Raw genomic sequence first — 19,733 nt, forward strand, 5'->3', positions numbered from 1 at the left:
GAGGTGGGGGGACGGGTAAGAGAGGCTTGGGGGATTTGTGGGTCCTGGGGATGGAAGCCTTAACTGATTGTTGGTCTCTCTCCTTCTCCAATTCCTTTCAGATCAAAAAATGTTTGCTGGTGTTGAGCCCGCAGAGGCTGCCATCACGATGCTGGTGGCAGCTGAGGGGGCAAGCTCCAGAGAACACAGCAGGCTGGAGGCGGCACCCCATGTGTAGAGGGCTGCCTCACTTCCTGAAGACCCAGCCACCCATCAGGCTGAGAGGGATGCTGAAGGAGAGGCCAGTGGTGGCCTGAGGTGCACAGGCATCATTGGTCATCAATGAGCTGATGGACACCATGTGGCGCTGAAGACTGCGTCTCAGCAAAGAGACAGTGCGGCATCTGTGCCACATCTGCGCAGACCTGGCACCCCGTAAAGCAGGAGGACACCGGCTCCTGATGGCCACACAGGTCACCGCAGCTCTAAGCATTTATGCCACTGGGTCATTCCAGGCTTTCAGCGGTAATCTCCATGGTATTTCACAATCTACAACCCACTGGTGCTTCTGGGAGGCTACGGATGCTCTGTATGCCCGGGCAGCAGACTTTATCAACTTTGAGCTGGACCAGGCCCACCAAGGTGCCAGGGCTGCAGGATTCTCCGCCATCACCAGGATGCCCCAGGTCCAGGGTGCAAATAATGGCATGCATGTTTCTCTGTGCCCACCGGGGCATCAGCGAGTATCCTTTGTTAACAAGAAGGGGTTCCACTCCCTGAATGTTCAGATGGTATGTGACCACCACCTCTGTATCATGCACGGGTGTGCCTGTTACCAAGGGATTGTGCATGACAGTTACATCCTGGCGCTCTCGAAGATCCCCGGTGTCTTCGAGGACCACCCCAGGATGACTGGTTGGCTAGTGGGGGACATGGGATACCCGCTGAGGTCATGGCTGATGACACCGGTGTGAAGGCCTGAGACTGAAGTGGAAACTCGATATAATGAAGCTCACACCATCACTGAACGGTGCATAGGATATGTGGTTCTGATACCTGGACCACTCTGGTGGTGCCCTGCAGTATAACCCCCAGAGGCTCTCCCTCTTTGTTGTGGTCTGCTGTGCCCTCCACAACCTAGCATAGCAGCGGGGTGACATGCTGGAGAGGATAAGGGCCCAGGCCGACTTACCGGTGTCACAGGCATCACCATACCACCCTGTCCTGCCTGCAGCATTTGAGATGAACTGGTGTTAGGAGGGTGGGATTTGGAAGAGCTGGAGAACACCATTGTTTCGGTGATGGTAGGTGCAGGGTTGGCCTCCAGCGTCTCCTCCCCTTGATGGTGCCCGTAGAGCCCTGGGAGACTCCATAGAATGGAGGGTCAGATGGAATGAGCTTCAGAAGCTTCTGAATCATCTGGTTCTGCCAGTCCTGGAGGCTCCCCATCATCTGCACTATAGTATCGCCTCCCTCAGCAATGCTTCTCACTGTATGGGCCACACTCTGGGGTGCCTCCGCAATGTCCACCTGTGCCTGGTACATGTCCCTCATTGAATGGGACATCTACTGTTGTCCAGGCCCTCAGCCATTGCCATCACAGATGAACCACACTTTGGGCACCACCACTCAAGATGCAGACGTCGTGCTCCAGGTTTACCACTGTGGTCGCCACCTTAGAAGTGTTGGCCTCAGTGCCACGCATTGTCAGCACCATCTCCTGCGCCTGAACCCTTTGGGACTCCTCCAATCGGCTTTTCCATCGCCGGAATGTTGTGGACAGCCCTCCTGAATGTTACGGCTGCATTCTATCATCTGCATCAGCTCTGGGAGAACATTGTCCAGAGGCATCTGACTAGGACCCAGTTAAGTTCTGGGATCCAGCAGTCCATCAGCTGCTGTCTCCCTTGGATGCTCCTGCCTCAACCTGATGTGCATCAGCAACTGTGTGGTGCTCATCAAATTGTGCCCACAGAACCCTGTCCACTAATGTGACTTACCGAGGCGCATGTCCCTGCACTGTGCGGGTGATAGCTGTGATGCCTTGTGGGTGGTCTCCTCGGAGCTCTCCTCTGAGGTGGAATCTTGGGTGGCAGTGGGGGAAATGTCTCTGGGTGGCCTCATCAGATGGAGATCCTGCGAGACAATGGACGTGTGGTCAGTGAGAGGGAAGGATCATTTTGTCTGGCATGAACTACTCACTTGAGACAGGTCATTTGGGTGAAAGGGCAAGGGCAGTGGATCCTCACCTTGCTGACTGCACTCTCCTCTGTCAACACTGCGATTTCTAGGGACCCCCATCTAGCATCTCACCCCCATTTTGGCCCTTCATTGCTTATTATGGGTTATTTACCCCCGTGGGGATAAAGAGAGAGCAGTGTGAGCCGCCCGCTCAGGGGGATCTATAGCAGGTGGCATCCATGGGCACCAGACCTGGATATGAAGGGGTTGTGTTGGTGAGTGCAAGGGGGTTCTGAGGAACCAGCACGAAGATCGGATGTGGGGAGGGTTTGAGGGGTCAGCCAGTTGTCATGTGAGAGGTCCTTTAAGAAATGGATGTTTAAGCAATGTACCTTTAAGAAATGGAGCTGCTCATATAACTGAAGTGATGTCAGAGGGTGGTGGGAGCTGAGCTCACTTTTGCTTTTTTGAGTTTCAGTTTGAGAAGGCAGCTGGGAATGTCTGTGTGTTTTGCTGTGAGCTGCAGGAAGAAACACAGAGCTGGTCTGTTGATGTCTGCAATCCAAAGACGATAAATATATTGAATGTAACCTAATGTGTTCTTATTTTTTAAGGTTTGAAGTCCTTTGGATGTTTAAAGGAACAGTTTGAAGGATTATTTAGTGCTGTAGTCTTTTGGGGTTATCTTTGAAGTAATGGGTGTTAAGATATTCAATGTTTGTTTTTGAAAGGTTAACTTGAGTTCATAGAATAAACATTGTTTTGTTTTAAATACCATTTGTCCATAATTGCTGTACCACACCTGGAGAGTACGCCGTGTGCTTCCCACACCACAATCTATTAAAAGTTGTGGGTCGGTTGAACTCCATGAAACACTTTGGGGTTCTGTAAACCCGGACCCATAACACAGTGATTTGTGGCAGGGGGGAGGTTTGAAAACAGGTGTCAGGAGAGAGGTGGTAACTTATCCTTGCATCTTGGTGGAGTTCATTGGTCTTCTTCCAACATTGGACGGTGGTCCTCCTGGTCATGCTGCCCTAACTAACAGCAGTGCCACTGCCTCTCGGGTAGCATTGGTGTCCCTGTTGCTGGGCCTCCGACCCCTTCGGGGGAAAGACTGGCCCGCAGCGAAAGACTCATCCACAGCGTTAAGAAGCTTGGTCAGGTCAGCATCGCCAAAGCAAGGAGCAGGCCTACGTGATGCCATGCTTGTGTGTTGACTGAGAGTGAGTGGTGAAGGAGTGTTTAAAAGCAGCTCGCTCTTGTTAACGGCGAGAAGTCAGGCGAATCAGACGGCAAGGTAGCCAGTAATGTCGAGAATCTCGTTGGGACTAATTTTTGGCACTAAGTGCCGTCGAATATGGGCCGCGAACTCGCCAACGAGGATGTTGAGAAGCACCTCACCATACACAATCAAAATAACACTTTATCCATTAAATTTCTGATTTACATGGTCTAAATGCTGTAAAGATTAGTACAACACTTGCATTTTGTTGGCGATTTTATACTAAAATGAGTTTGGTAGGTAGTGGAAGGATCCTGTGAAAGAACCTTTTAAAAACTCACCTTAAAAGATGATAGGCTCAGTGTTTCCTGTAGAATTTGAACCCAGGACCAGTGCTCAAATGGCTGAGTTATCAAGCAAGTTATTTTCATTTAATGGCACACAAAATCTTTATGGAAAAAATTATTTGACGATTGACTTTGAATATCAGATGTAAATCAAGTATTGATGAAGATAAAAATGATATTAAAAAAAATCTTAATCTAACATTTACTTACCTCTCATTGCCCTCTTCCACCACAGGGAGTTGGGGTAGCTGTGTCTGTGGATTGTGGGGACTCCCTTGCATATTATGCACAGGAGATGGATGGTTTGGAGGATGGGAGGAAGGAATGATGCCTGTTGCTGTTCCACATCGGCTTGAATGCGTGCTGGAAAACATTCCTGAAAAGAGCCATAAAAATGTAATATTACTTAATACAAGCAAAATTGCTCCCAATAACAATACAGTCACTATGAATTAAGGAAATGTCTCTCTCTCCGCGCCGAAATAGCGCTTGGTGCGGGGGCGGAGAATGGGCTTCAGACCCGCGATCAGGTCCGACAACGGGACGTGATTCTCCGGCGACCGGAGAATCGCCGCCAGTCACGCGCATGCACGTTCGACACGGCCGTTGAAAGAGGCCCCCGCGGCGATTCTCTGCGGTCGACCGGCCGAGTCCCTGCCAGCGTGGCTCACGTATGGTTCCACCCGGCGGGTGCTCGGCGTAGTGACTGTGGTGACCGTCCTGGTGGGGGGGGCGGGCGGATCAGTCTCCGGGGAGGCCTCCACGACGGCCAGGCCCGTGATTGGCGGCCACCTTTCGGCTGCGTGCATGATCTGGGGGGGGCTACCTTCTTCCACGCCGGCCCGCTGTGTGGCTCCGCCATGTTGCGCGTCAGCGCCGCGTGCATGTGGCCACCGCGCGCATTCACAGACCGGTGGCGAGCAGTGCAGGGCTGCATACGGCAGCTGGATCAGCATGGAGCACTCCGGCACCATGCTGGTCCCCTGTGGGCTACAGAATCGCTGGGCCAAGAGGCCCGTTGATGCCGGCATGAAACACTGCGGTGTTTACGTCGATGTCAACACTTAGCTGCGTTTTTAGAGAATCCCGGCCTATGAATCTAGTCACCCATTTAAAATTGGTTGAGAATTAAATCAGATCCCATTTTGGTTATTGCAAGGAACTTAGCCTGCAGGGAAGGGGAGTCATAAATTGATGGAGTAGAATGCCGGATAAGGTGTGCATAACTGTCATGACCTGAAATCTTGCAAATCCACTGTCGCTTAAATTAAAATAACCAGGCTGCAGCTGACTGTGCACGTTTAAAAAAAACCTCTCTGCTTGACTGGTTTGATTGACAGGCATAGGTTAGGAAAAGTAGCTTTTTGTTGACATTTCCACAAGGGGTTATCATTATGTCAGCATGAATGCTAGACTGAGTTTTGAAAACTACAACTATCTCAGCAGGGGATTTGAGAATTCACAACTTGTCAGCTTAAAGAGATGATCAAAGGATCAGAGGTCTTTGATGTGGTTACCAAAATAGATATTTGTTTTTGTAAGAGATTAACCACTTGAGATTTAAAAACTTTGTAAAGTTTTATGAATGGAAGATTTTTCTCTATCTGGTTTGTATGAGTGAGTGCTGTATTAGATTGTTAGAAGTTTTTACCATCTCTGCATAGCTCTGATGTCCTCCTCTGATTGATACTCGGAATTATCTATGGCAATGGAAGTCACATGAATGTTATAGGACAATGGGGGGGGGGGGGGTGGTGGCAAGGGGAATGGACATGAGTTAGCATTGAATTGACATGATTGAGAGTACATGGGGAAGGTGGGAGGCTGAGGGAGTGTAAGGGATAAAGACTAAAAGATCCTAACAATTTCTAATCCAACTGGGACAAAATCTCAGAGAGCCGAGAGGTGCCCTCGACCTAGCCCACTTCAGCATTTGCCCACCATGTGGCCACCTACATCTATTGTTCCGGTATATTTTGAACTTTCGATCAATACTTTATATTTTTTAAATGCACATAAGGCTACAAAACAATGGCTGCCTGAGGATCGCCAAACTTCTCTTGCGGTTAAAATACTCCCCGTGTCAGGTGGGAACAAAAGGAATATCCAGACTAATGTTGAGTATCTTTTTCTGAAACTAATTCAAAAGAGTCATTTCAAATTGAATGGACTATTCAGAAACAAAGGGCGTGATTGACAGGCCACATCCCACCGGAATCAGGGTGGGACGTGGCTGTTGATCCCGGGAGAGGCCTCCCCTGGAATTCCCGATGATCGTTCTGCCTCCCGAGATTTACCCAGATCTCGCGAGATGTTGAAATCTAGGTCCCGCCCAGTCGTGCGCGGTTAAGTGAGTTCAGAAACCCACTTAGCCGTGCTGACGCCAGATGAACGGCCAGCCAGCATCTATCGGCCTCGCCGAGGACACCGCTGTCGAGTGACAATTAGCACTGGTCCCCACAAATGGGGAATAGGTGGAACGGCACTTGGGGAGATCTCCCATACCATCGGAGGCCCCTGGATGGTCGGCCTCTGGTCAGCCTGGCACCCTTGTACTGCTGGTGCCATCCAAGCACCTTGGCACTGCCAGCCTGGTGCCCTGGCAGTGCTTCCTGCGTACCATCCTGGCACTGTCAGGGTGCCCATGACAGCCTGTCTGCGCCACCACATTACAAAGCAAAATGTCTGAAAACCCATTGGAAGGCTACATTTGTTTCACCAGGTCAAAGCTTGCACGGTGCTAGCTCCAACTAGTACTCTTTCATTATGAGCAGCCTAACAAGGAGTCTTTAAAGGGGCCACTGGAGACTTCCTAAAAAAGATCTGAAAATGCACAGGCGTGTACAAAGAGCAAAGAAAAGTACAGCACAGGAACAGACCTTTCAGCCCTCCAAGCCTGCGCCGACCATGCTGCCCGTCTAAACTAAAATCTTCCACACTTCCGGGGTCCATATCCCTCTATTCCCATCTTATTCCCATCCCTGTAGTTTCTTTTGGAGATGGAAGTAAAAAGAATTCTTCGCTTGGTTGCACAAAACAATTGCGGACTATTGCTGTCCGGCTTGCCTTTGTCAGTGACTGATCACCTGTGTCTCAGACTAACTTGTGGACCATGGCGCAGAAGCTCACCTGAATCATAATGGCGAATCATTATTTTTGTGGAGAGGGTATTGCAAAATAAATCATGTGGCATCGTCACTGAAATTTAAAAAAATATATTCCATGGTGCCCCAGTCTTGTAAATCAATGGAATCGACAAATACAGATACAATTATGCTTACGTTTAATAAGTAATTTACACAAAATTATTTGTGTCACAGCAATGCTTCTGACAATGAGATGTGAACTGATTTGTAAGTAACAAAATATACTTGTAACAACCCATGGTATGCAGAACAACAACATCAAGCATGCTACAATATATTTATATTAAGTGCTGCCTAGAAGGGTTAATTAAGTTCATTGTCTGGATCTTTTAGATTAGTGAAAGTCACCCCTTTTTTTGCTGCTGAATTGCTTTTAAGTTAGTTTTGAGACATTTAAAATGATTGACGGGTGGAACAATTGATTGGGCACGGCAGGAGAACATATCTGTTATTTTCATTGCTTGTATGACTGGGAGATTTTGAGATTAATCTGGAGCTGGTACTTGTGGTATTAATAACAATACAAGATTATAGGATCTCGTTGTAGACCATTTTGCCTTTTCACAATTTTAGCATCAGATTATTATTTCTACAGAAAAAATAAATTCATATAGTATCAGACTGATACCCACCAACTTTACATTAAGGTCAACTTCTGAAGCGTATATTATTCAAAATAATTTTTTTCAGGGAATTGCTAAATGTGTAAACTTACAGATTCTATTGATGACCACAACAGCACCATTTGTCATTATTTAAAATTTCAGTTGTGGTCATAAAAATTAATTTTATCATCACACAGATCTTTCATATTATTTCAATTTTCTACATGAGGTTTGACTGAGAAGTGTATTTTTAAATAGTGCCATTGGCGTTTAAAAATACAATGAGAACATTAACTTCATTTCCTCCTGTTTCTCCCTGTTCAGATCTCAATAGGCACAGCATCTGCTGCCATTGAGTTTGGACAATCTGGGCCGAGACCGCAGCAACTCCATTTTGCAGTTGACTGCAAGGAGGCAAGAAATAATGATTTACGTCAGTGGGATTTTGTGTTCCAATTGTCCCTGCCCCCCCTCACCCCATCATTGATGTAACAGGGAACCCAACGTTAAATACATTTAAATATAGTTAGCAGGCCATTGCGCCTGATAGTCCCATGCCCTTAAACTGTCCTTCCCCGTTGGCATGTGGGCATGCTGACGTGAAGCATGACAGATCTCCCACAGTGCACACCTGGTGAACAGAACTCACCTGATGAGCTCAGGTGTGTGCTTGGCTCAATGGGGAGAGGGACATGTCCAGGCACTGTCCCCTGGCACTGCCCAGGCATGTCCTTCTCCCTCCTAGCCAAGTAGTGCCGTGGGGTGGGGGTGGGGGGGGGGGGGGGGGGGTCGATTTCTAATTTTTTTTTGAAAATTTAGAATCTAAGTTGCTGACAGGGCGGGATCATTTCAATCCCACCCAGCCCTGCCAGCATGATGTAGTGGGATCTGACCTTCATGTTATTTTTGGTTATGAGCCAAATGAAGCAGCGGGGTTCACTACCTTTACGGGCTGCCAGCTTTTTCGCTGTTTACCCTGCTCGCTTTGCCATCCTGCCTATTTTGGGGGAAATTCTGTCCTTTGTCTTTCACAAGAGAGTATTTAATCTCTGCTCTCGAAGAACACGCCTTGGAACCTTCTCCTAAACAATGTTTTCTCTCATATGTTTTCATTAAGGATCTGCCTCCAGGGTTTCAACTTCGGCACATGCATTCAGGCTTCATCTTTCGCACAATCTCTCAGATACCTAGCTATGCAAACAGAACATCACTACTTGACAGGCTGTAGTAAGGGGTTAACAGCCTTTGGGTGTCCCTAGATCTTCTGGTTTTTTGCAAGCCCACATTATTTCAGGTCTGTATCCTGTAGTCCTGACTTTTAACTTGGAGCCTCTACTTCTTACTCGTAACTTCACTTAGCAGGACATTTTTCCAGATTCATGTTCTTTCCCTGTGACAAGAAGATCTTCTTGAAACGTCCTTTTGTTCCTCTCCCTCATTTTGGAACCTTTCTGTTGTTTAGTTTCTGACTTGCTTTCTGTCTGTTTTGCATCTGCTGCCTGTCCTGGCACTTTCTGTCGAATGCTGCTTCCAACTGGTCTAAAACTGTTTTTGCTCTCCCTGTGCGCCCCTGGCTACTAGGCAACAATATAGTTTTCCTGTTCTTTAGTAGAGTCGTAAAACCTAATTAAAATGCAGGCATCTTTTAAAGATCTTTGAAACTAAAATTCAAGACACCTTAACACAGAACTGTGGAAATATAAATTAAACCTAAAGTTAGACTGAAAGCTATAGCTTATGCCCAACACACAAAAAAATAGAAATGACCTAAAATGATTGAGCATGATTTAACTAAAAAAAAGTCCATTCTGGGCTGGAATCGAGGGGTCGTTCCCGGCACTACAAACGCCGCCATCTAAAGGCCGCAGGTGGGAAACGACCCGCCAATGGCACATAGCCTGCACTGAGTGGCTTTGACGAGTGGAGCACCTCAGGAAGAGATTGGGGCACCATTATTAAATTGCGCTCCGATCTTTCGAACCCCGATATGAAACCTGGAACCCCCTCCCCACAAGCCCCAACTCACCTGTTGGGAGTCCTTCTGGCCCCTCCCCCTCCACACCCACCACATATCGACAGGACACCCCCGGGCCCGATCACTGGCATAGGCAAAATGCCAGTTTAGCACCTTGGCCTGCCAATCTGACACTCTGGCAGTGCCAGGGTGGAACCCAGGTGGCACTACAAGAGTGACCAGGTGGTACTGCCAGGGTGCCAGCCTGGCTAGAGGCCAACCAACCGGGACCTCCGATTACATGAGAGATCGCCCAAGTGCCATTCTGCCTGTTCCCCGTTTGTGGGGACCAATGCTAAACGGCGTATGGCTTGGGTCTCCTCAGCGAGGCCAATAAATGCCGGGTGGCCATATGATCTGGCGGCAACATAGCAAAGTGAGTTTTTAAGTTCTTTTAGCTATGTGAGTCTGTCCCGCCCATTGTGGGCAGAATGCAGATCATGACGTGCCGCTAGATCTCGGGAGGCATGACGACCGTCAGGAATCATGGGAGAGGCATCTCCCAGGATCCACTAGTCACGACCTGTCCCAATTCCGGCTGGACACAGGCGGTAAATTGCACCCCATATCTATTTCCTAATACCTTGCAAATCGGTAATGGCTTAGGTGGTGCTTATTGAACACACAAGAAATCTAGCAGTGTTTAGTGGCTTCTTATCTGACCAAACTCCAGCAATACATCTACACATTAAGAACATAAGGAATCATAGAATTTACAGTGCTGAAGGAGGGCATTTGGCCCATCGAGTCTGCACTGGCCTTTGGAAAGCCCACACCTCCACACTATCCCCACAACTCAGGAACTCCAGCTAACGTTTTTGGACACTAAGGGCAATTTAGCATGGCCAATCCACCTAACCTGCACATCTTTGGACTGTGGGAGGAAACTGGAGCACCCGGAGGAAACCCACGCAGACACGGGGACAACGTGTAGACGCACAGACAGCGACCCAAGCCGGGAATCGAACCTGGGACCCTGGAGCTGTGAAGCTACTGAGTCCACTCCACCATTCAACAGGATAATGTTTGGTTTTCTCATTCAACTCAGCCTTTTTGCATTAATGTTAAACCATTTTGAAGTCTTGGTTCTTGTATCAACTAGAGTAAGATGTCTGGATTTATTTAAGTTGTACATTGCCTTCCAAAGAGTTTACACATTTTGCATGGAGCAAACAGAAACTGTGGCTTGTATTTATAAAGCCTCTTTAACATAACAAAGCATACAAAGGTACTTTACAAGAGTTTAATAAAGCAACGTTTCCACCTAACGAAATATGAAGGCAGTTGACCAAACACTTAGCCTGGGAGGTAAGTTTTAAAGAGCATCTCAAAGGAAGAAAGCGAGCTAGAGAGACAAAGTTTTTGGAAAAGAATTCCAAAATTCCTGCAGCTGAAGGCATACCCACCAGTGATAGACCTTTCACCATCAGGTCAGGCTACCTGATGGTGATATGTATCAAAGACTGGAAGGAGCATACAGATACAGTGAAAGAGAAACTGGGCTTGTGCGAGCAATGCCACTGTCCATTGTGGGTAAGAACCAGGTGATCATATGTGAGCTGCTCTAGGCACTCATCATCTATCTGAAGATCAAACATGGAACGTTTCTGAAGGGACACGATGTAAAAATGTCTAGATAAAGGGGAAGAAAACAAATGCAATTTTGCCCCCTTCCTGACGGCCACCTTTATGTGACACTGGTACGCAACACTAAAGGCTGGGTTTTCAAAGGGCAGCAGGGTTGGTACTAATGTGGGCAGGATTTGAAAAGTCCTGGCAGACATCTCAGGATCTGGTTGCCTGCGAGATAGTTTGTAATTTTAAAAGGGTCAGTGGCGGGGAAGGAATGGGAACCTGTTCACCATCAATTAACAACTGCTTAAGCTCTTTAAATAGCTTGTTAAAGGGCCTGCCCGATTCAGCATTGAAGTTTTAAACTTTACTTTGGTGATCCCAAAAGGTCTGCTGCATGTTAGTGAACAGATGTTGGGTTCGCTGCTGAGCCAAGTAAAGTTTTCCTGTCTTTTTACCGGTTTCTCTGGGACTTACTTGCCGCTGCATGAGTGCTGGATTGTCATTTTTGCTTCATGGTCCTCTGAAGAACTGTGTGCTCTCTTCGGCAAAACAGCAGCAAGTTCCAACAATGTTGTTACCTGTCTTTGCCACTGGCAGCAGGCAGCTCCCACCTCCAATTTGGTTATGAGCTTGCCTCTTGGCCAAATGAATTTAAAAATAGCATTGCGACAGCGACCCAAGGCGAGTGTGTGATCCGGAAATGGATTTCATCCAGTTGTTGGTTTCCCAATCCGGATTTGAAAATATGGTTCCAAATGTCACTAGGTTCTGATGTTGCCGTGTTGTGAAGGATGTGTATGGCCATGTTGCTGTGGAATGCTCCATTCAATTGAAGCGTGCAGTACCCCCTGCACCTCATGGAAAACACCTCTGACCACAAGTCTATCCGGCAGTGGTCCACAGGTAACGTCGTTGAGGCCCTGTAGGAAAAGGAGGTGGTGGATCCAGTTGGATGGTTCCCTGAATAGACTGTCAAAAGTATTTGGCAGAATGCCTCTTCATTAACTCAAACAGTCACCACGATGTAGTGGCAGTGAGTCAGATTCTTCAGGCCAAATGTACTGGAGGATATTTGACATGAAATATGAATGTACATTATAATATAACTTATAATGGCAAGATAGTGATGCACCTCATGTATTGCATTGAAAGAAACCAGTCTTTATGTAATGTCAAATTTGAACTATTATGTAAGGTGCAGTTACAAAATTTTGAATAATGTATATTTTTTAAAGAAAAACAATGGTGGAGCAATTAAAATCAGGAATGCTCAAGCGGCAATAATAAGACAAGTGCAGATAAGTAGGCAGCACGGTGGTTGGCACTGCAGCCTCACAGCGCCAAGGACCCAGGTTCGATTCCGACATTGGGTGACTGTCTATGTTGAGTTTGCACATTCTCCCCTTGTCTGTGTGGGTTTCCTCCCACAGTCCAAAGATGTGCAGGTTAGGTGGATTGGCTATGCTAAATTACTCCTTCGTGTCCTAAGGTTAGGTGGGCTTACGGGGTTGAAGGGAGAGGGTGGGGGAGTGTGCCTAGGGAGGGTGCTCTTTCAGAAGGTCAGTGCAGACACGATGGGCCAAGTAGCCTACTTCTGCACTGTTGGGGTTGTATGATATCTTGGAAGATTGTGGGACTGGAGGGGATTACATAGATAGGGAAGGGTAAGGCCATGGAAAGAATTGAAAATGAGGATGAGAATTTTAAATTGGAAATATTGCTTAACCAGAAACCACCGTCAATCAGTGAGCACAGGGATGATGGGAAAATTGATTTGGTAGAATCAGGACATGGGCAACAAAAGTTTTGGACCACCTCAAGTTTACAAAGAGTGAATAGTGGGAGGTTTATTGTTTTATTCGTTCATGGGATGTGGGCGTCGCTGGCCGGGGCAGCATTTGTTGCCTATCCGTGAGGACACTTAAGAGTCAACCACATTGCTGTGGGTCTGGAGTCACATGTAGGCTAGACCAGGTAAGGACCAAATGGGGTTTTACCACATTCGATAATTGTTTCTTGGTCGTCGTTAGACTTTTAATTTTTTATTCAAATTTCACCATTTGCCATGGTGGGGATTCGAACCCATGTTCCCAGAGCAGTACCTTGGGTCTTTGGGTTACTAGTCCAGTGCAATACCACTACGCCATCGCCTCTCTGTTTTAGGCACAGTTTGGAGTAGTAAGTCCAGAGGTAACAAAGCCATGGATGAGGGTTTCAGCAGCAGGTCAGAATTGGGAATTGTTACAGAGGTTGATTTGGGATAAGTGGTCAGAAGCTCATCTCGGAGTCAAAAATGGCATTCAGGTTCAGCCTCAGACAGTTGTCTCCACAGTCCGAAATGTGCTTTTCCAACAAATAAAAAACCTTTGCATTTTTCCCATGATCCAGCTACCCCTGTAACAAAAGTTATTTTTATTGCGTACGTTTGTTCAGAATGTCCCCAGTAAAGGTGCATACTCAATGACTGTTTGCATGTATCACAAATCACTGTTGTGGCAAAATCACACAACAGAATATTAATGAATTCTACTTTAAACAGACACAAACTTCAAGGAATATTTGACATTGAGTGGATTTAATTGTGTTTACGTTAGAATCATATCTTCCGTTTCCTGGATTTTTCTTTCAAAATCATAATAAACCTTTTTTTAGGAGCCCATCCAGCCCTGATGGCATAATGATCACTTGAAAATTTAACAGACAATGACATTTGAAGATATTGATGGCTTTCTTTCAAAATTGTTGCTGGAAGGTAATAAAAATTGGCCTCAATGATGTGAAACAGAAAATCATATCGTACAATCAATCTAAATTCCCATATTAATGATGTGTAAGAACACTGTTCTTTGTTAAAAACTCTCAGAAACAACAGGATCTTTTCTGTTCCAACTGGGATGAGAGGAGTGCACACTTGATCTCGCCGCACTTAGTCCACAGGTCGCAACATTAGTGCAAGTCTTCAATTCACTCACCAAAGTGATCAATTATTTACCTATGCTACTGTTCGACCCATTTGAAGGAGACCTTAACCCAGCTTCTTTCTATAATCTCAAGTTTCATTGATTTATTATAAAACTTTTTAAAAACAAGTTGCAAGGACTGGTCAACACACAATTTGTAATCCAGAAATATAACTATCCAGCCCTTTTAAAATTCCCCAGCACACACACAAATACACAAAGAACAAACAATAGAGTCTCTGCACAGATCACAGTTGAAGGAAAAACTTTATATCAAAAAAGATAGAATTTGCAGTGTTTGGACACTGTCAATCTGGAGCTCCCTTGTGAGAAGACAGAATGCTATTCTCAGTAGATGCCTGGAGGTCTCACCAACTGAGCTTCAGTGTGGAGGAAAATAGGGGCGGATCAATCCTTCTTGTCTCAGTCTCTCGGTTTTCCAAATACAGGCAAGCTCTACAAAGTATCCTGCCTGGATACTTATAACCACACTGTTTCAGGCAAGGCAAAGAGATAGCGAGTTGAGCAGCATTGCTTCTTCTCAGTTCATTCGTAACTAAGTTTTAAAAAAAGTTCCAAACATAAAGCTCATCATTGTCAGGTGGTTTCCAGTAAATCACCAAGGCTTCTGCATTTCAAACATTTTTTTCCTCCCAGCCATTAAAGCAATTACTGTTTAAATAGGCAAATAACTCTCCTCTTCAAGTAGCATCCTGGGCAGGTGTTTTATTGGAAAAGGCATGCTTGGTCCCAGTCCAAAGATAAACACATCCCCTACTTTAAAAAAAAAATCCAAATGTGCAAATAATGCAATGTCCTTCCAAATTTTAAAAGAAAAATACAGTTCTTGAAGATTTCTCAACATTTCTGACAAGAGAAAGAATTCTGTTTACTTTTGAAATTCCCTATAAATAAAATGCAGTGCTTTCCATTCATGTCCCTTCACGGTTGAGTGACTTTGAAGTAGTCAGCAGTGAAACTAACAGAAAACACATAACTCTGTTTGATGTGGCCCAGGAGCTGTCAATCAAAGCTTGATGTTTATAAACAGTTTCACAGCTGAGCACGTCAGTCACTTAATCATGAAGGAAGATCATCATAGAATTTACAGTGCAGAACGAGGCCATTCGGCCCATTGAGTCTGTACTGTCCTTTGGTAAGAGCACTGTACTTAAGCCCACACCTCCACCCTATCCCAGTAGCCCGACCTAACCTTTTCTTTTTTGGACCCTAAGGGGCAATTTAGCATGACCAATCCACCTAACTTGCACATCTTTGGGCTGTGGGAGGAAACCGGAGCACCCGGAGGAAACCCACGCAGACATGGAGAGAAAGTGCAAACTCCACACACTCACCCGCGACCGGAATGGAACCTGGGACCCTGAAGCTGCGAGGCAGCAGTGCTAACCACTGCACCTCCGTGCCACACATGGATGAATGGAACAATGCTGACAGCTGGGTCTGTGTAGAAGCTGTCAAGCACAGCCTCGGAAAATCAATATCAAAGAGAAATGAACAAATGGCTTATAGCCCACAGATCTGAGGGGGTTTAAACCCATCTGACTGTTTTTCCCCTTCCATGAATTGACAGGTGCTGCTTCCTGTGCCTGAGCCAACAGGTGTATTGCCCAGGTGAGTTTTAAAGCAGTCATTGTTTTCACTGACTGTCTGGATTGCTCTCTAGCTACCGAACATGGGACTCTCTTCTGGGGAGCTTCAAGACAGGGGTCTCTCTTCTGGAGTTCTCTTTATTTAGGGGGACTCTGTGGGTGTTTCTTTATTTAGGGGATATCTGTGGGGGGTCTCTTTATTTCATGGATTCTGTGGGGTTCTCTTTATTTAGGGTGTCTCTGGATATCTCTTTATTTGGGGGGGTCGCTATGGGGGTCTCTTTATTTGGGGCTTGCTGTGGAGGGGTCTCTTTAGGGGCTCTCCCTGTAATTAGGGGGCTTTGGGGGCGGTGGGGAGGTCCGGTGGGGGGGATGGGCAAGTTTTGCATTGTGAGGGGAGGGTGGCCCTCCGATGGACTTTGGGTGCAACTCCTTTAAGAAATTACCCCCTTGGCCCACCATCAGGTCCCCCGCATCAGGTACGTGCTTGTCCGGGCCTGCACCAGTTCTCACCCACGTGATTCCCGGCCCAGAAGACTGGAGAATCACCTGGGCCAGGAGAATGTGGTGCCAGGCCAGATAAAAGGATGCAAATGAGATTTAATGACCCATTCGCGGGCTCCGATCCCGGTTTCTCCCCAAAGCTGAATTCTCTGCTGCCTCGGGAACGCCGCTATCGGTACTCATGGCAGAGAAGCCAGCCCAATGTCAACAGTCATGAATCATCATGTTCATTACATAAATATATTTAGTATACATGTTTTCTTTAATAAAACAAGTTGTCAAAGTAAGCATACCCAAGACAATATGACAGGCAAGGCTTTTGAACTTGGAAGATATAGTTGTTATAGTATCTCCGGATTTAAGAAAAAGTATAATTGTTGCTAATCGATAATAAAAAGGTGCTCTGTGAGCAAAATGGCAAATGTTGGGATCATTGTGTTTCAGGAGGCGCAAACAAAGCAAAAACAGCAAATAGGTTTAGCTTTCCCTGTCCTCTCTGCCAGTGTTTGATTTTGGCTTGTTCTATTGCTGCAGTTAAAGGCGCCGTTAATAAGCTGTGTGTTACGGCTGCTGACTGAGCAAATTTTGACAAAGACTGCAAATAGTCCACCTCCCATCAAAAGTACAATAATCGCTTATTGTTACAAGTCGGCTTCAATGAAGTTACTGTGAAAAGCCCCTAGTTGCCACATTCCGGCGCCTGTTCGGGGAGGCCGGTACGGGCATTGAACCCGCGCTGGTGGCCTTGTTCTGCATTACAAGCCAGTTTAGCCCACTAAATGTAAGTGGACCTTAGTGTAGTTATAATAATTTTCAAAAAAATAACTTTCAAAAAATATATACAGCTGATCAGCATCTTGATAAGTGGCGGTGCTGCTGGGTCTGACTTCAGTCTGTTTTACTTTGCATTCAGCACATTCTCAGAAGGCTACAGAAGAGGTTAAAAAAAAGAAGTTCTGTGAAAATTGTTGATGGTCTGTGACATCTCAGGGGTTGAGGCAAAACGTCACAAGTGGTGAATATATTGAATGGGCAGTGGATCATGCCCTCTGCTGCCTGATAAAGTTGGAAGGAGGCCTGACCATTTTTGTGGTTGGGTCCTATTGAATACAACTGGTGTGCTGCTAGCACTAATAAGCCTCCTTGTAGGCAGCTCAATGATTGGAAGGGCAAGAAATCTAACCTAAAGGGAGCTGCTGCCACAGAAGGAAGAAGGCACTTTCCCAAAGGTGGTTAGCTCAGCACTACAAGTTACTGAAGCAACAGTCAGCAAGACATGGCCACGGGTCCCGACTTCTCGGAGTATTCCATGGAGATGCATTTGCAGCAAGTCAGCAACAGCTCAAGATCTGAACGCCACAATTTGGCCTTGATTTACATCTATTATTATGCCCACGTCTGTCTCAGGTAAGATCTCCAGCTCTCTAAATCAAGGTCTAAAAATTTAAATGGGAGTTACTCGAGCAGTAAATCAGCAGTTCGGTTTCTTTTGCGATTCTTGGTTGTTATACCGCTCTGTTTTTAGGTGCAATTTTCCCCTGTATCTTTTTACTGCTTTTCATACTTTGCTGTGCTCAACAGACTTGAAACATATCTAACCTTTAAATAGTCAATACAGAAAAGATGAGAGAGTACTGGAACCCCCAACTCCCTTCCCTTACTATCCGTAATCAATGTGTTTTTCAAAAAGATATGTGTGTTTCTTAACCTCCGAGTGTATGGTCAAATTGATCAACAAGCACATGCTTTTCAGGAGTTTAAAAAGAGGGCTATTTGTTCACTGATTAACCCCAAACATCTAACTCTACATCACTTCTCGGCATTTCCTCTCTCTCTCTCCCCCACATGCATACACATTCATGGAAAAATGCAATTTAAGAACAGTGAACTTTTACAAGTCATAAGCAAAATGATAGCTTGTAATGCACATGTTTGGCCTGTCTTGGAATGAACATGTGTTGCAGGCCCAGTGAAGAAGTTGTTAACATTCCTGAATGGTATGTTAAACTAGTATGACAGAGGGGTGGGGACCACAGTGTTAGCTTAGAAGGTGTAATAACTGAAGGAGAAATAGAGAACAAAAATAAGAGAACAACAACATCACCCTGTCTGCTCATAAGCAGTGGTCTGAAGGGTATTTGTTTCAATGCCATAAGTATAACAGATAAGGCAGATGAACTGAGAGCACTGATTAGTACTTGTGACTATGATGTTGTGGTTACCACAGAAATATGCGCAGTAATGTTCTTTGTTCTATTATAGACGATAAGGGAATAGTGTAAATGGGCTTTAGAGTGGTTTCACAGGTCGGCGCAACATCGAGGGCCGAAGGGCCTGTACGGCGCTGTAATGTTCTATGTTCTATGGTTAAAGGAAGGGCAGGATTGGCAACTGAATGTTGGAGGATATAGATGCTTCGGGAGAGATAAAGGGGGATGTAAAAGGGGTGGGGGAGTAGCATTACTGGTTAAGGAGAATATTATAGCTGTACTGCAGGAGGACATCTCGGAGGGCTCATACAATGAGGCAATCTGGGTAGAGCTCAGAAATAGGAAGGGGACAATCACAAGGTTGGGGGTTTGTTACAGGCCCCCCAACTGCCAGTGAGAGATAGAGGAGCAGACAGGCAGAGAGATTTTGGACAGATGCAAAAGTAACAGGGTTGTTGTGGTTGGGGATTTTAACTTCCTCTATATTGACTGGGACGCACTTAGTGCTAGGGGATTGGATGGGGCAGAATTTGTAAGGTGCATCCAGGAAGGCTTCTTGATGCAACATGTAGATGGTCCAACTAGAGATGGGGCAGTACTGGTCCTGGTATTGGGGAATGAGCCTGGACAGGTGGTTGAGGTTTCCGGAGGGGAACATTTTGTGAGTAGTGACCAAAATTCTGTACGTTTTCGGGTACTTTTGGATAGGGATGAAAGGTGCTAAACTGTGGAAAGGCAAATTATAATAACATTAGACAGGAATTGAAGAATTTGGATTGAGTGCAGCTGTTGGAGGGTAAATCAACATTGGACATGTGGGAGTCTTTCAAGTGACAATTGATTAGGATTCAGGAAAGTCACATTCCTGAGAAAACAAAAGATAAGTATGGGAATTTTAGGGGGCTTGGATAACGAGGGACATTGTGAACCTCGTCAACAAGAAAAAGGAGGCATTTTTACAGTAGAAATCCTTGAGGAGTATAAAGAAAGTAGAAAGGCACTTAAGTGGGAAATTAGGAGGGCTAGGAGGGATCATGAAAAGCCCTTGGCAAGTAGGATTAAGGTGAATCCCAAAGCTTTTTATTCATATGCAAAAAACAAGAGGGTGGCCAGGTAAAGGATTGGACCACTTAAGGACAGTGGAGGGAATCTATGTGTTGAGCCAGAGGAAATCGGTGAGGCACTAAATGAATACTTTGCATCAGTGTTCACCAAAGAAAAGGACTTTGTGAAAGATGATTCTTGGGCAGGGTGTGTGGATAGTCTAGGTCATGTTGACATCAAAAAGGAGGCATTTGGTTTTTAAAAGACATTAATGTAGATAAGTCTCCTGGCCTGTATGGGATTTACCCCAGAATACTGAGGTATTCTGACATC

At 45.8% G+C, this 19,733-nt stretch overlaps 1 protein-coding gene across 1 annotated transcript in view; it reads right to left on the reverse strand.

Annotated features, from left to right (window-relative positions):
• The window catches only part of glis3 (GLIS family zinc finger 3), an 896,860-nt gene that overhangs the window by 162,400 nt on the left and 714,727 nt on the right, over positions 1-19,733 (reverse strand). Inside the window, exon 8 of the mRNA XM_072516903.1 lies at positions 3,943-4,108. Within this exon, the coding sequence (XP_072373004.1) occupies positions 3,943-4,108 (166 nt within the window). The remainder of the gene's footprint in view (positions 1-3,942; positions 4,109-19,733) is intronic.

This window comes from Scyliorhinus torazame, chromosome 9 (assembly GCF_047496885.1).
Source record: "Scyliorhinus torazame isolate Kashiwa2021f chromosome 9, sScyTor2.1, whole genome shotgun sequence".
NCBI lineage: Eukaryota > Metazoa > Chordata > Chondrichthyes > Carcharhiniformes > Scyliorhinidae > Scyliorhinus > Scyliorhinus torazame.